General features: G+C 35.8%; 1 protein-coding gene across 5 annotated transcripts in view; it reads left to right on the forward strand.

Moving 5' to 3' along the window:
- WDR7 (WD repeat domain 7) overlaps positions 1-15542 on the forward strand; it is a 398951-nt gene that overhangs the window by 294162 nt on the left and 89247 nt on the right. For all 5 annotated transcript variants that reach the window (XM_054538012.2, XM_054538011.2, XM_002828242.6 and 2 more), the window contains 2 exons: positions 1189-1338; positions 1950-2032. In XM_054538012.2, the coding sequence (XP_054393987.2) occupies positions 1189-1338; positions 1950-2032 (233 nt within the window). The remainder of the gene's footprint in view (positions 1-1188; positions 1339-1949; positions 2033-15542) is intronic.

Genomic DNA, 15542 nt, shown 5'->3' on the forward strand with positions numbered 1-15542 from the left:
GTGAAGTGAAACCCTATCTGTAAATATTATATAATAAAAAAATAAATAAAATGAAACAAAAAACGCACACAAGTTTTCCACTTCACTGTTCAATCTTAGAGTATTAGAGTAAAATACTAAAGTATTTCTTCTTATTATCTCTGACCTCTACCCCATTTCTATGCCTGCTACCTTATGGCTCTTCCCAGGCTAGTCCAGGGCCTGTTAATATTCTTTCTCCGCTGAACTATAAAGCTTACGATCGTATGGGGAAAATCACACTGAATTTATATTATTTGCCATGCTCATTATTTTTGGAGGCATGTTCATTTGGATTTTCCAGCTTAATTGTAAAGCACTTAGAGAATAATTTCTGGGACACAGTGAGTCTGGTTAAAGTATTATTTGCAGTTGATCCTCAAACAGTAAGGGAGTTAGGGGCACTGATCCCCCTAGCAGTCAAAAACCCACGAATAATATTTGACTGCTCCAAAACTTAATGACTGTTAGCCCACTATTGACCAAAAGCCTTACTGATAACATAAACAGTCAATTAACACATATTTTATATGTTATATATATTATATACTGTAGTCTTACAATAAAGTAAACTAGAGAAAAGAAAATGTGAAGAAACTCATAAGGAAGTGAAAATCTATGTCCTATTCATTAAGTGAAAGTGGATCATCATAAAGGTCTTCATCCTTGTCGTCTCCACATTGAGTAGGCTGAGGGGGAGGAAGTGGAGGGGATTAGTCTTGCTGTATCAGAGGCTCAGAGGCAGAAGAAAATCTGAGTATAAGTCGGATCATGCATTTCAAACCCATGTTGTTCACGGGTCAGCTGCACTATCATTACTTGAGAGCAAGGATCGTATCTTTTACTTCCTGGGCATCTGCCAACTTCTGTCTACCTCAGTTCCAAATGTACCAAATTCACAAGTCCTCAATATGTTTCTTTTTAAACATGTCATGATAGTGTTGTATTAACGTCTCATGTAATGTTCAGGAACTTACAGAATTCTATTAGGCAATACCTATTGAGTTTTTATTATACCAAGTATTGTTTTTGCATACAAAAGTATTTTCTGACTCACCCACAAGAAGTTTATTTTTTTCTGTAGTATTAGAAAGTGAAAAATAAACCATGGCTAGAAATGTAAAACTATATCAGTGTCAGTCATATCTACAGCATAGAAATGTTTTGTAGGTACACAGACATACGGCTCTTGCAGCAAATACCCAATCACAGCAGAATATGCACACAACAACTCTCGCACGCGCTAAAGGGGAAATTCTGAGAGTCATTGAAATTCTTATTGAAAAGATGCCCACGGATGTTGTGGATCTTCTTGTGGAGGTAAGAATATCCTGTTTTAAATGATCCATCAGCAACCTAAATTAAATATTCTAATGAAGTAATATAAATCAGTATCTTTATTTCCAGCATCTCTAAAAGAGATAAAGGATGAGAGAGAATGAGTATATGTGTGTGTGTGTGTGTGTGTGTGTGTGAGATAACTAAAATTTTGTGCCATTTCTGGAAGACTTATTTAAATTTCCTCAAAAATCAAAACGATTTTCAAGTTCATTCACCATTCACATGGAATTGGTCTGTAATATGTAAAGGTCTGTAATATGTAAAGGTTATGTTCCCTTTGACATCTTTCATTATAAATAAAATATATAATGTGTTGAATAATGTATTATGTACATAAATATGAATTGACTTTAAGGTAAACAAGTCTGTTGTCTTTATTTTATTGCACTCTCCTTTAAATTTCTTTTCACAGATAAGAGAAAGGATAGACTGTAGTATACACATGGCTTAAATTGCTTTTGTTTTTATTTTAAATACTAAAATAAAGCTATATAGACTTTTTATGGGCAAATGAGGCCTAAGTTAATCATTTACATTTTGGAAAATTCAGTATTTGAAATTAATTTTAAATCTGTTCTTTTCTGTCAAAGGTTATGGACATCATTATGTACTGCCTTGAAGGATCTTTAGTTAAAAAGAAAGGTCTTCAAGAATGTTTCCCAGCCATCTGCAGGTAAAGAAGCCTTCAAGAGCATGCAAAATAAATAATTTTCAGTAACAATTTTAAAAATTTTTGGCATGGTGTTAGTAGTCTTGGTCAATTAGAAATCCAGTTATTTATTAATGTCTGCTTACTTTCTAAAACAATACAGACAGGTTACAGTTAAAAACAAAAGTATAGTAGAGTTAGCTATTTGAAGTTGGATGATGACGATATTTTGCTCAAACCTTAGAAAAAATGAATAAGAGAGAACATTCATTGAATATGTCTGTATTCTTATATTCATTACTCTAATTATTATTTACATTACACAATTGAGTTAGGAAGCTTCTGGCTTTGGAAAGAAAATGTTCTTCTCTGCTAGCAGACATCTTTGTGCCACGCTTTCACTGATAAAGTTTATTTTTAATACAGAGGCCAGTCTTTGCATTACGTTCTCTGAAGTATAGGTGTTTTCCTTATGAGAAAGCAGGAAAGGAAGCCAAGAAAAGTTAAAACTTTCATAAACAATGTTGCATTTGCTAAGTATAACTTTATGAATTATATAGATACATAATTTCATAATTATATAGCATATAATTATTATAGCATGAAGGGGTATTTTTAGAGCCAAAGTGTAGTAACATTATGTTTATTTTTCTTTCAAAGCTGTTTTAAGCTTGGTTCTCAAAATGCTTATAGATTGAGGTACATCTTGTTAAAAAAGGTTTGATCTCCATGCAGTCAATAGAAATAGTATTTAAATCTGTTGAAGATAATTGTTTTTGTAGAAAACAGAACAACCAGTTATTCATAGTTATATAACATTTTTCTTTTTAAGACAAGTTCAATGATATTCTATTTTTGCTCATTTTTATGAATACATTGTAGTAGAAAGCTTCATTTTAGACTACAGATTTCCTGAGAGCAATGGCATTACCTGCTATGCAAATGTATTTCAGCACGTGATTGTACTCTATGAGCCTTCGCATATCTTTTTCTGTATTTACAATAGACCTTGTATCCTAGTCTCTTTATTTTGCAGTTTCTGATTCGTGCATCCCAAAATTTAAAAACATAAACACAAATTTAAAAAAAATTATACTGTAGCACACCTGTCTACAGATGCATATTTTCTTGTGATGGGGTTTGGCAAATTAGAATACAGCCGTGTTTTAACATTATGCCATGTGTTTGGTTTATGGTCTTCTTATTAAGAATTGTATATATTAAATCTTATGCACAATTAATTGATTTTAAGAATACAGGTAGTTGTTATTTTTCCAGTTGACTGTTTTCAATGGGAATGTCTAAGTGAAAATGTACTTTTGCCTGTCACTTCCTAGAGGTGATGAGGAAGCAGTTTTATTAGGGCTTATTTTACTGATTGTTAACAGTGCTCCTTACAGCACCAGCCACTGGCATGTAAAGAAGCTTCCTGGAGTTAACATGAAAGTGCTCAATGTTTAAAGGATCTGTTTTTCCCCTCTGCTGGAAGCCTGCCTCCTCCACAAGCCATATACTCAGTCCCTAAAACCACCTTAGTCTGCTGCATATCCACTTTCGTTTTCCTATTATGTGGTCAGTGAAGAGTCAGGGTTCTGCTAGAATGCTAAGGAGGCGTGTGTCTTAACTGAAGGCTCAGTATAAATTTTTTCTGATTTGGCAGAAAGCAGTTGTATTTTGTTTATCAATTTAATAACATTTATTGAACACCTACTGTGTATCAAGTACTAGCCAGGCCCTGGGGAAACAATGATGAATAAGATGATATCCTCACGAGGCACAGGGGAGGTAATTATACAGACAGATGATTCCAGCTTCTTCCTGTGCTGGAGTAGAATTACATACCAGGGACTGAGGTAGGCAATAAATGGAGTGCTTAATTCTGGGTATGGGAGTCTGAGAAAGTTTCACAAAGGAGAAGGCATAATAATAATAATAATAACCTGTGAAAAATGCTTTAATAAAAGTGCCAAATGGAAAGAGGGATTTTCCCTCTGAGGGAGTTGTGGTGATGGAAAAGTGGTGGTGGATTCTGGAAGCTTCACAGAAGAGTTGATGGGGTGGGCTTTGCAGGATAATTAGGGGTGTGTCATCTTGAATTGCAGAGGGAACCAGGCTGGCAAATGTTTGGCAGCACAGAAGTGTACAGCAAGTTTGGTAAATGCTGTGTTGTAGAGTGGCTAGAACGTAGGTTGAGGATAGGAGTCTAGCATAGTGCCCAAGTATAGAGGGCTTTGAATTTCATAGGAAAGAGTTTGACTATTACAGCAGGTCCTTGAATAATGTCATTTCATTCAACATCATTTCATCATCATGTCGAAGAGAAAAAAATAATGCTCAGCTGGGGTCACCGTCTATGTGGCCTTCACACTTTCCCCTCAGGTCCATGTGGGTTTTCTCTGGGTACTCTGGTTTCCTCCCACATCCCAAAGATGTGCCCATTAGGTGAACTAGCATTTCTAAATGGTCCCCATCTGAGCAAGAGTGTCTGGCGTGTGCACGCGCACTCTGCCATGGAATGGCATCCTATCCAGGGCTGGTTCTGCCTAGTGCCCTGAGTCGCGGGGAGAGACTCCAGCCACCCATGATCCTGAAGTAGAATAAGTGGGTAAATAATGTTCTTACTTGTTTTTGTCACTGGTAGGTGGAGTTCTTTCCCTGCTTTGTTATCAGATGCAAAGCAGGAAGTCAAGCAGGCTTTATTCCTGGCCAGGCCTGGGGAAGGAAAGAACTCTTGGTCTAAAGACGCCCTCTCCCCGAAAAATAGAAGGCATGGTGCGTTTAAGGACCGGGTACGGGGAGGGAGAGGGGTGTTAGCATGCACAGGGTGGGACCCCAGATGCACAGGCTCAGTGCATAAACATACGTCTTCGTGCAACCCATGACACAAAATGGTGAGGTGTTCTTTTGGGGGAGGGAATTTTAGCATTATAATGATGATATTAAGGATCTAAAGGCAACTAGGGGTCACTTGTTCCAGTTTGCGCCAGTTGAGGATCTTATCTCCCTCTGGTATCTGGTCAGGAATGGAGAAGCTCTGGTGCTACTGGGCTGTCTGGTTTCTTTATGCAGCTGTGCCTACAAATAAAGGGCATAAATAAAGAAAAACAGTAAGAAAAAGAACTTTTCCAATTATTTCATCAGGGTGGTCCTGGTAACATTTTTATTAATCTTTCTTAAATGCATGTAGAGCTCAACTTCATTTCAGCGTTTAGTATTGGAAGTGTTTTGGGTCTTTCTGAGTTTGATGATGTTTTTGTGACCAGAAATGTGCCATAGAAACATAACTGTTTATTTATATCAATTAGCCTGTGGTACGACTGGTTTCATTATAGGTCAGTTTTCAAGAACATATTAAATCCTCACATTAAGTGAGGACTTACTGTATTTGATAGGCAATAGAAAGTCAGAAACAATTAAGCAAAAATGTGTAATTCTTCTACCAGAACATAGTTGATAACACATCATTTTATGAAACATCAGATTTATAACAAAGTTATTAAGTTGTGTAGATATTATTAAGATTGTGAAAATAAAGTCCCCATAGGCCCATTTATTTGTGAGTCAGCACATAAACATAGAAGAATGATTAACAATAGAAGCTTGTAGCTTATGCTAAATGTGAGTTGCAATAGATGATAAATTATAGAGGACTTCAGAGAACACTAAGCTTGCATGGGACCTCAGAAGTTTTACAGGTCAATGCCACTCCATCTGTTGGCTGATTTTTACTAGGTTAATATATGAACAACAACAAAGATAACATATCAGTAGGAGTTAAAATTATTTTATTGAATATCTGCCATGTCTGTACTGTTGGATTCTACTAGGTGCCTTACAGCACTTGAGTCTTCTATGTACAAAATGCCTTTCATGAAATAGGAAACTCCAAAGTCAATGGCATGAATATCTGTGGTTCAGATATGTGATGTTTGTTTTTAAAATCTTTATATAGTTTTGTATTCTTTTTTTTTTTTTCCTTCCTTTTACCTTTTTTAAAATGTGCTCTGGGTTTTATCTTAGACTAACCTCTTTAATGTTGCCTTATGCCAGCATTCGGTTGCTGTGGTTGACAGATCACAAAATGGTGTGAAACTTCATTAGTGCTCTTCGTAAATGAAATATTTATGGATGCAGCCAGAAAAGTGCTTATGATTTGAGTACTCACACAATATTATTTTTCCATGGATCTCTCTAATAATAATGTGAAAATCCAAAATGTATACAAAATATTAGCTAATATGTATTTCAAAGTAATATATAAGTAAAAAACTACCAGATGACATTATTGCTTTCATATCTGTAAAAAAGTAATAAATAATTTTTAGTCAACATTGCAAACATGATCTTCACATCTAAAGTTGTATTAATTTAATTAAGAGCTAATATAGTATCCTGAAGTCATTGAGTATTTAAAAACAGAATGTATTCTGACTTGTGGTAAACATAAAATTAACTATTCTCTGTGAGTCCAAAGATAAAATAGCACTATATATAGAATGCTGAATAATCCTGAGTTTGGGTTTTTTGGTTTTATTTTGTTGTTTAGTTTTTTTCATCTTCACCAATGGGCTTGTAGGGTTTTTTTGTTTGTTTTGTGGGTTTTTTTTTTTTTTTTTTTTTTTTTTGAGATGGAGTCTCACTCTGTTGCCAGACTGGAGTGCAGTGGCGCAATCTTGGCTCACTGCAACCTCTGCCTCCCAAGTTCAAGCAGTTCTCCTGCCTCAGCCTCCCAAGTAGCTGGGACTTCAGGTGTGAGCCACGACGCCCAGCTCATTTTTGTATTCTTTTTTCAGTTGAGATGGGGTTTCACCATGTTGGCCAGGATGGTGTTGATCTCTTGACCTCATGAACTGCCTGGCTCGTCCTCCCAAAGTGCTGGGATTACAGGTGTGAGCCACTGCGCCCAGCCAGTCTTGTAGTTCTCATGTGCACCTGGGTTTTCATTTTTAGGTTCAGGATTTTAAAACTTTAACGTGGTAATTTCTCTAAGATTTTCTTTATTTTGATAGTTATTTATCAGGTTGCAAATTAAAATTTCCATTTTATTAAAGTCCTGTTTATTAATGATTTCATAATGACTTAATATATAATTTAATGGGTGGTACATTCAGTCACCAAATTACAATGTTAACTGAATTTCTTTGTTCTGTGATAACTTTCTTCAAAACATATTTAAAATTTGAGCTATAAACTGCGAATCCGTTGAAAGCATCAATACAAAAAAATTTAGTTTTAAAAATTTTGTTCATATAATAGCTTTTCTATCAGCTATTAAAACTTTTGATGTCTTCTGTTTGAAAACAGAAATGGGTTAGAACGCATACCAGTAAAATTTGATAGACATTCTTTCTATATCACTGACTGAATCTCGCTTGTTGATATTAAAACATGGGATTATAGCAATGCATAATTAATAATATATTTTTCATTTATATTGCACTTTGCAGATTAAATGTTTTCAAACCTATTAATTCACAAGTAAATTAAAGAAGACACTATGTAAATGTAAACATTTTGTATGAATTCACAAGCAAATTAAAGAAGACACTATGTAAATGTAAACATTTTTGGAGAATTAGATAGTGATATTTATAGTGATATTTATTAGTTAAGTGACTAATAAAGTTCTAACTCCAAGATAAAACCCAAACCTTCTTATTCATCACTGATTATTTTTTATATCTAGCTTTTAACCTGTATGTATTTATCCATCTGTGTATGCATGTACACATACATACACACATACTTAAAACATCCACTTACCCTGTTCCGTAAAGGAGTTTAAGCAGCTTTGAAAGTGACCATCAAATGTAAAAATAGTGAGGAAACTGAGGCAAAGGAAGAATAAGAGTAGGAAAGCAAGACAAGGCCAACATGAGAATAGAAGTCCTCTGTATTTGCCAGAGGTGAGCCATACATTTGTGTCTAAACTTTTTAGGGGCCAATGTGCAAAGAAGAGCTGACTTTTCTGAACAGTCACACTGTTCAACTCTTCTATTATGCAATTCGTGTCCAACTCTATAAAAATCTATCCTATGAACAGTGTGACTGTCCCAGAATAGTCTGTAGCTGTCTGTAGGACTGAGGTCAGCATGAAATTGCAGGTTCTCATAGAGAAGACATAAAATATGTGTGTAGCTTATAAACCAGGTAGTTTTAGAGATTCCGTGACCGTCAAGAACATGCTAGGAAGGAGCTCACACAACTGAATATTAAATAAGGTACATTCAGTGCCTATTAGCTGAGAGAACTGAGGACACAGATAGGAAGGTGAAATTTAGAAACATGCAGAGTACTTGCTCCCTGTCAGGCACTGGGGAGAAGAATGATCTCAGAGTACTGTTCCCAGACTACCTTCAAGAGAATGACCTGATTTCTAGGATCCACATGAGAGATCCACTACAGCTGACTTTCCTGAAGCCTGGCAATTTCATAGCCTCCCCCGGTGATTCTTATGAACCCTAAACTTTGAAAACCAAGTACTCTAGTAATCCAAAATCAAGAAAAACAAAACCTGAGTCATTGTTCTCTGTGGCCATGTTGTGTTATGTAAAACCTTAAGTCCTTGGATGTTTATTCATTTATGTATTGAATAAACTCAGAATTTCTAAGGAAGTGCCTGAAGATATTCCTTCAGCCCATGCATTCCAAAGATACACCATGAGCTTTTAAAGACTTGATCTTAGTGCCACAGAATGCCTGCTGATGACTTTAAGTGCAAACTTTCATTAATCAGGTTTTATCTAAAACTCAGCTGAGAAACACAGAGCACTAAGAAGCTAGTTTAGAATACATGTGGTCCATTTATTCCTCAGAGTATTCTAGTTTACATCCCTAGATTGGGTGAAACCATCCAAGAGCTGCATGTTTGGCCCAGGCTGTCTGTTCTCCTCCGGGGTTTCCTTGCCCATGTTCCTCTTCAGCATTAGGCCTGCCATTTGCATGGAGCCACCTTTCAAGGGAGTGCATAAGAACATGGTGGTCCCATTATCGCAGGGCTGTCGTGTTGATGTCACTCAGTACATTGTTTAGTGTCCCCTCTATGAAGACTCAATCAAGACGTTTCTTTTAAATCTAGATGACAGCCCGTTTTTGTTTTCCTAAGGAACCTAGAATGTGGGGTTTTTTTGTTTGTGTGTGTTTGTTTTTCCCGTATAACCAGTGTTAATTTTAAAATTTGCCTTGGCCATTAAGCAGTTCAAAGCCAAAGTCCCTGCTTATGTCTAGGAAGTTATGGTTTTGTCTCCTGTATTCCTTCCCTCATAATCATACCTTCAGCTTTGTCTTTTTTGTCTTTTTACTGTATTCTAGAAGCTTCCCTAAGTCCTTTATGTTATGTGTGTGTGTGTGTATGTATTATATATGTGTATATGTACCTAAGTACATATATATGTGTGTATATGAAATACACGGTTTTATTTCAAAAGCCATGAAAGTAAAAATCATTGTAAGAATATTATCAACTATGATTATTTTCTAAAATAAAAAAGACATTTTTTATATTAACTGAAATACTTTAGCTCTTCCTGGAGTTGTTTATATAGCTATAGATATTTTTCTATAATAAATCCAGTAAAAGTTATAAAAATCACACACTATTAACTAGCTGTATTAACGTTATAGTCATAGCTTTAAATATTTCCTAATAATTCACATTTCACTTTCTGGGATATTAATAATATAGTGTCATCTACTAATAATACAAGAAAATTACTTAGATTTCAGTGCCCTTGAAAAAATGTAGCAAACACATCCTTCAAAACACAGTTATACAAAATAGTTCTCCTGTCAGATTTTTTATCACTGTAACAAATATGGCTGTATTATTATATAGGAATCAAACTGCATCCATTTTAAAGCACAAACATATTAGCCACAAGACTGCTGCAGCACTGAATTAGTTTTATGTTTATAAATGAGCAGAATAGGAAACACAATAAGGTAACATTTAAGAAATGAATCTCTGTAGGTTCTTTCCCAGCTGGGCCTTGGCTTTGCCTTCATACGTCTCCTCGGTGATCTTCAAAAAGCATCATCTAGCACTCTAGATAATTATTGTTAGAGGGTTCTGAGTAATTTACATTTAATTGCCTGGACTATAAATAATACAGCATCCTCAGTTAAAAATACCCTAGATGCCAAGAAAGTAGAACTGACTCCTTTCAAGGCTTGGGAGGATAAACATCACTGAAATTTCTTCAGAATTCCTTGTTAAAATTTCTTTGCAAGTTGCCATGTTACTGAACTCAGATCCCCTTGTGAAGTCCCTCATGCAGAAGACCAATCAACACGGAGTGTGCCATGCTTGACTCAGTTGGATTATGTTTCTTCCTTTGGTCACTGGATCAATGCTGACTGGTATTACACCACTTAGTGTGCTGCAGCATCATGAAACGTGAAGGCGTAGAGCAGTACTTGCGGTGTGTTCTGAGCCCAGAGAAAAGCACTCTAGAACCTGTATGTGTGATACGCACATGTTCCAAAAGGAATGCTTGTTTTTTATTTGGTGAAAGTATTCTTTACTAAGGTCAGAATAGAGAGGTTTAAGCTCTTAGAAGCTACTATCAAGGCTCCATTAGAAATGAAGATAAAATACTTCTACAAATATAATGTACTTTTTAAGTTTAAGGTGATTGTATTATGATCTTGAGGTCTGGTAGTGGTGTAATGCATGACAAATAAAGGATTAGGGTTTTTTTAATGAAATTGTAAGTCATAAGAGATTTTAGGATTTCTTCAGAGCAAAAATTTGATATGCCTCTAGATGTGAGTTTTGGTCACTTAAAGCTGCACAGTCGTGCACATTATAAGTAGCTTGAGGAAAGGGGCTTTTCCCTTCATTTCTTTTATAGCAACTAGTAGAGGACTCCAACTGGCCAAAGACCATATGTCCCAGCATTCCCAGATAGGTCCTTATTTCACGCACTTTATTGTTTTAAGTTAAGGCAGTTTATTTGATGTATAACCAAGAATGATTTAATTTTATGGTTTTCAAAGACTTGTCAAATAAATTCACAGATTTAAAAAAAAAAAAGATCCTTTGTTGGGCTCTGTCCCAATTTTTAGTTTAAAAAATATACGCCCTCAATGTAGCCACTTAATAACTGTGCTTGAATAATGACACTAGCTATGCCGCTTCATGTGTTTAGTCCTTAATTTCATCCTAATAAATGGCATCAGTTCTTTCGCTTAAGCAGTGACTTTACTGCATTGTTTTTATAGAATTACAAGTTGTAAAATTTTGGTTCTATAAAAGATCTTCTGTTATGACTTACTGCCTCATATCCTTCATTTTAAAAACAGGCAAACTGACGAGCTTTTTTTGTGCTGACAGTCAGACCAAAGTGAAGCCCAGCTTTTCTGAACAGATCTCGTACCTGCTCTGTGCTCTTCAGAGTGGGGTGTGCACTGTTACACAGGCTTACAGGTGTCAGGGGCACACATGGAGTTCAGCCATCTCATCAGAGGATGAGCTGACCATTGCTGAGTTCCAAGCCCAGGCCTAGGCCTCTTCCTCTCTGTCCTTCATCTCATTTTTCTCTCTATGGCATCTCTTTCTCAGCCTGGAAGTGTATTTTGTTCTCTTGTGAAAACCCTTCCTTCTCTCTTCATCTTCTCCACCTACTGTCCAGTCCATCCTTCTCTAGGACAAGGAGTTTACGCTTCATCCAGTTTGTCACCTCTCCCACTCTCTTCTTCTACTGGAATCTGATTTTTTGCCCCCACTGGTTTTCTAAGGTCTTTCTCTCTTTCTCTCTGTCTTTCTCTCTCTCTCTCTCTGTCTTTCTCTCTCTGTCTCTCTTTCCCTTTGGTTACAAGCAATCTTTGATTACGAAATGCTTTTCAGTCTTTAAAGTAGTGGTTCTCAAACTTTTTGGTCTCAGGATCTCATCAAAATTGAAGACCTGCGTTTTTGTTTATGAAGGTTGTATCTATATTTTCATCTTTTAAAAATTAAAACAGCATTTTAAAAATATTGATTTACTTAAAATAAACTCATTTTGCATTGATGTTAAAATATTTTCTGAAAAATACTTTCCAAAATGAACAAATACTGAGAAAAGTAGCATCGCTTTACATTTGTCAGATCTCTTTACTGTCTAGAAGACAGGTGGAATTTAATATCTATGCATGTCTTTCATCTGTTGCAGTATATTGTTTTGGTTGCAATATATGGTCAGAATTTAAAAATCTGCTTGCACAGACGTGTAGTTGAAAAGGGAGGAATGTTTTAATAGCCTTTTCAGGTAATTTTGTATCTTCTTGGGCAGTACACCAAAACTCAACATGTGATTGTTTTTTAAAGGTTAGTTGCATTATGGACTCTGCAGTCACATGAACTTTACTGTTATATTAAATCCACCAGTGTATCTTGCACTTTGAATGGGTCTTTCACCTGCCTGTGATTTTGTAACATGCACTGGTCTTTGGAGAATGTTGGTCCACTGAGTTATGTTGGTTCTCCATATATGATCACTTTGCATTTAACAATATTAAAATAGCACATTTGTTAATATTACTGCTGATCTCCTCAAAAAAGTTAGTTTTGAGAAGCCAAATACAGGTTTCCAAAATTCTTATTTTTACTTAAAAGCTTGAATTTATCGTTGGCAATAAATCTTGTCAGTTGTTTTCCTGGAAAGGCTTAACTTTGTTCATATTCCAGAAAGTATCTCTCAAATAACTGTAGTTTTTCTCTCAGTTATGCTTTCAAGTAAATGGCATTCGATGAAAAAAGCAGCTAGTTCATTTTGCAAGTCAATCTGACAAGTGTTTTTCTCCAAGACAACCATGAGATTTCAGTATACAGAAGTGCTTTATGCGTACTTCTCACTTTGTCACACTGAATATTGAAACAATGTGTACTCAAGAGTTGAAATTTAATTTATTAATAACTTTTTCATCATGGATATTCTGAAGTGAAACTGTTCTGTTGTTTTGCTCACTGCCAGCGTGGCAGTGAAGAACATACCAACTGCTAAACTAGTACCTGTCAGTGCCCCTGCCTTAATTCGGGTGAAAGTGCCAGCAGTTTTACCCACCATTGCTTTTGCATCATCAGTGCAAAGTCAACACGATGAAAAGGTCAAATAATATCTCAGTATTTTTATGAAAATTGTTTTGATCTCATAGACTTCTCAAAGGAAAGACATCTGCAAACCACAGTTTGAGAACCACTGATGTAGTGAAATCCTTTTGCACAGAATCATGAAACATATTTTTTCTTTCTTAAAACTCTTTATTTTCTGCATCTTCCATATCCCAAAGTGATAACCTTTCCTGCGATCCAGTACCTAGAGAGAAGCTAGGCTAGATTTCAGGAAAACTAAGGCTACGTTTCCTGTGGCTCAATAGAAATCCTGAAACTTCTACTTATTTTAAAGGACCATTAACTTTTCTTGGGATTCCTGACTGTCCTCAAATTCCAGTGCCACTGGTTCCATAAGGGGACCTCCTTAAGGAACCATGGGCATTTGATGTTAAAGCACCATGATACATAATACTTGGTAGCAAATCTGCCTATTGTTTTGAGGTCACGTTATAGATGACATCCTCTTAAATGTGTCAGGCTTGCATTCTTAAAGTGCCATTCTTAAATTCTCTAGGCTCAGGGCCCATTAGTCTTCTTTCTCTTCCTTTAATAAGGCCAAGCTTATTCCTACCTCAGAACTTTTGTTCTTGCTATTTCCTCTGCCTAGAAGGCACCTCCTCCAGATATTGACGGAGCCTGCTTGGTCTCATCATTCAGGTCAACCTCCTCTGACCTCCCTATGTATAATAGCCTCCTCGCCATCACTCTAACATTATTACCCTTTTAGCTTCACACAATTCTGTAATCTGCACTCCTCTTGTTTATCCTTTTTTTTACTCATTAGGCCCTTAAGAACAGGGAACTTCTCTGATAATTTCCTATTATAGTCCCAGCAACCTTAACTGTTGAATGATGAATGCAGAGACCCTGTGCCTGCACTGAGGATTAAAGAGCCTGCTCCTAGAACAGAGAGCCAGGGCGCACATTCCCGTACCTCTTCCTCACACTCTCTTCCTCACACTCTCTTCCTCACCTTTGTTACCTTGGCTTTCCCTTCTCTGGTTCACAGTTACCTCTCCCCCATCCTAAATGTCATCTCATCTGTCGATTCTAAGGTTATCTTACAGTTTCTTCTCAGCAACCCTAAGCACTTGTGTTTAGCTTGCTTTTGTGTCTTTGAAACAAAATTCTCAAAGATACAGAATATATATAATTCTCTAAAATATGGAATTTATATATGAAATCTTAAGATATATACACACGTGATGTATATAAAGCTACATATATACTATATATCTGTCTATATTGTATCTTAAGATATTTATATGTAAACTATATGTATATACACATGCACATATACATATATGCATATATACACTATGTATATAGTCTGCTTTTTCAAATATTTAAGACTCTAAGTGAATAATTCTCAACCTCTTTAATCTTTGGACCCCTTTAAACTCTTAAAAATTATAGAAGAGCCCAAAGAACATTTGTTTACAGTGAGTTATAACTATCAATATTTGCCATATTAGAAATTTAAACTGAGAAATTTTTAAATTATTTATTTTGTTTAAAAAGAACCCATTATATGTTAACATAAAAAATACTTTTATGAAAAATGATGTTTGCCAACCTCTTTGATGTCTGGCTTAACATAAGTCAGCTGAATTATCTTATCCGCTTCCACCTGTGATATCTCAGATCATGTAAAATCTGGAAAACTCAACTATGCGTTTGTGAGAAAATGAGAGTGAAAAGGGCAAATAACATCCTGATGTCAGTGTGGACACTTGAGAAGCACTGCTCTCAGCTGTCCCTGTGGGACTGCCTCTGGTGAGACAGCTAATTCCAGGTGGTGAGGGCTCCCGCCTTTGCCACACCCAGCTGTGCAGTCTGGAGCACATCACTCGACTTCAGTTTCCTCCTGTATGAAACAAGGGGCTCTTGTGCCTGCTAACCATGGCAACATTCAACTCCAAAATATTAAAATTTTTGCGTAGCAGCTAGTTTTCTCATGATTGACTTACAAATATATGATTACCAACCATTGTCTTACAATAAATTCTGAAACATGTTAAAATATATACATCTTAATGCAGGGCTATATGAATGCTGCAGCTTCTTTGAAGCCTTCCTAAAAATTCTTTGAAATAATTACTCTCAAACCTAATCCTACACTAAGACTATTTAATGAACAAAGAACTCAATTAATATGGAAAGTAAATCACGTGTTTTAAGAAAAACGAGGAGTTCCTATTTTGTTTAATGCTATTTTTGTATCTGATGAAGTTTTATGAAGAAAAACGTTTAAGTGGAAACCAAAGGGATAGTTTTTTAAAAGCATATTACCTCTCTTACATTCAGACAATGGAATATTATTCAGCACTATTAAAAAATTAGCTGTCAAGCCATGAAAAGATATGGAGAAATGCATATTACTAAATGCAAGAAATCAATCTGGAAAGCCTATCTATTATATGATCCCCAGCTATATGACAT

This window comes from Pongo abelii, chromosome 17 (assembly GCF_028885655.2).
Source record: "Pongo abelii isolate AG06213 chromosome 17, NHGRI_mPonAbe1-v2.0_pri, whole genome shotgun sequence".
NCBI lineage: Eukaryota > Metazoa > Chordata > Mammalia > Primates > Hominidae > Pongo > Pongo abelii.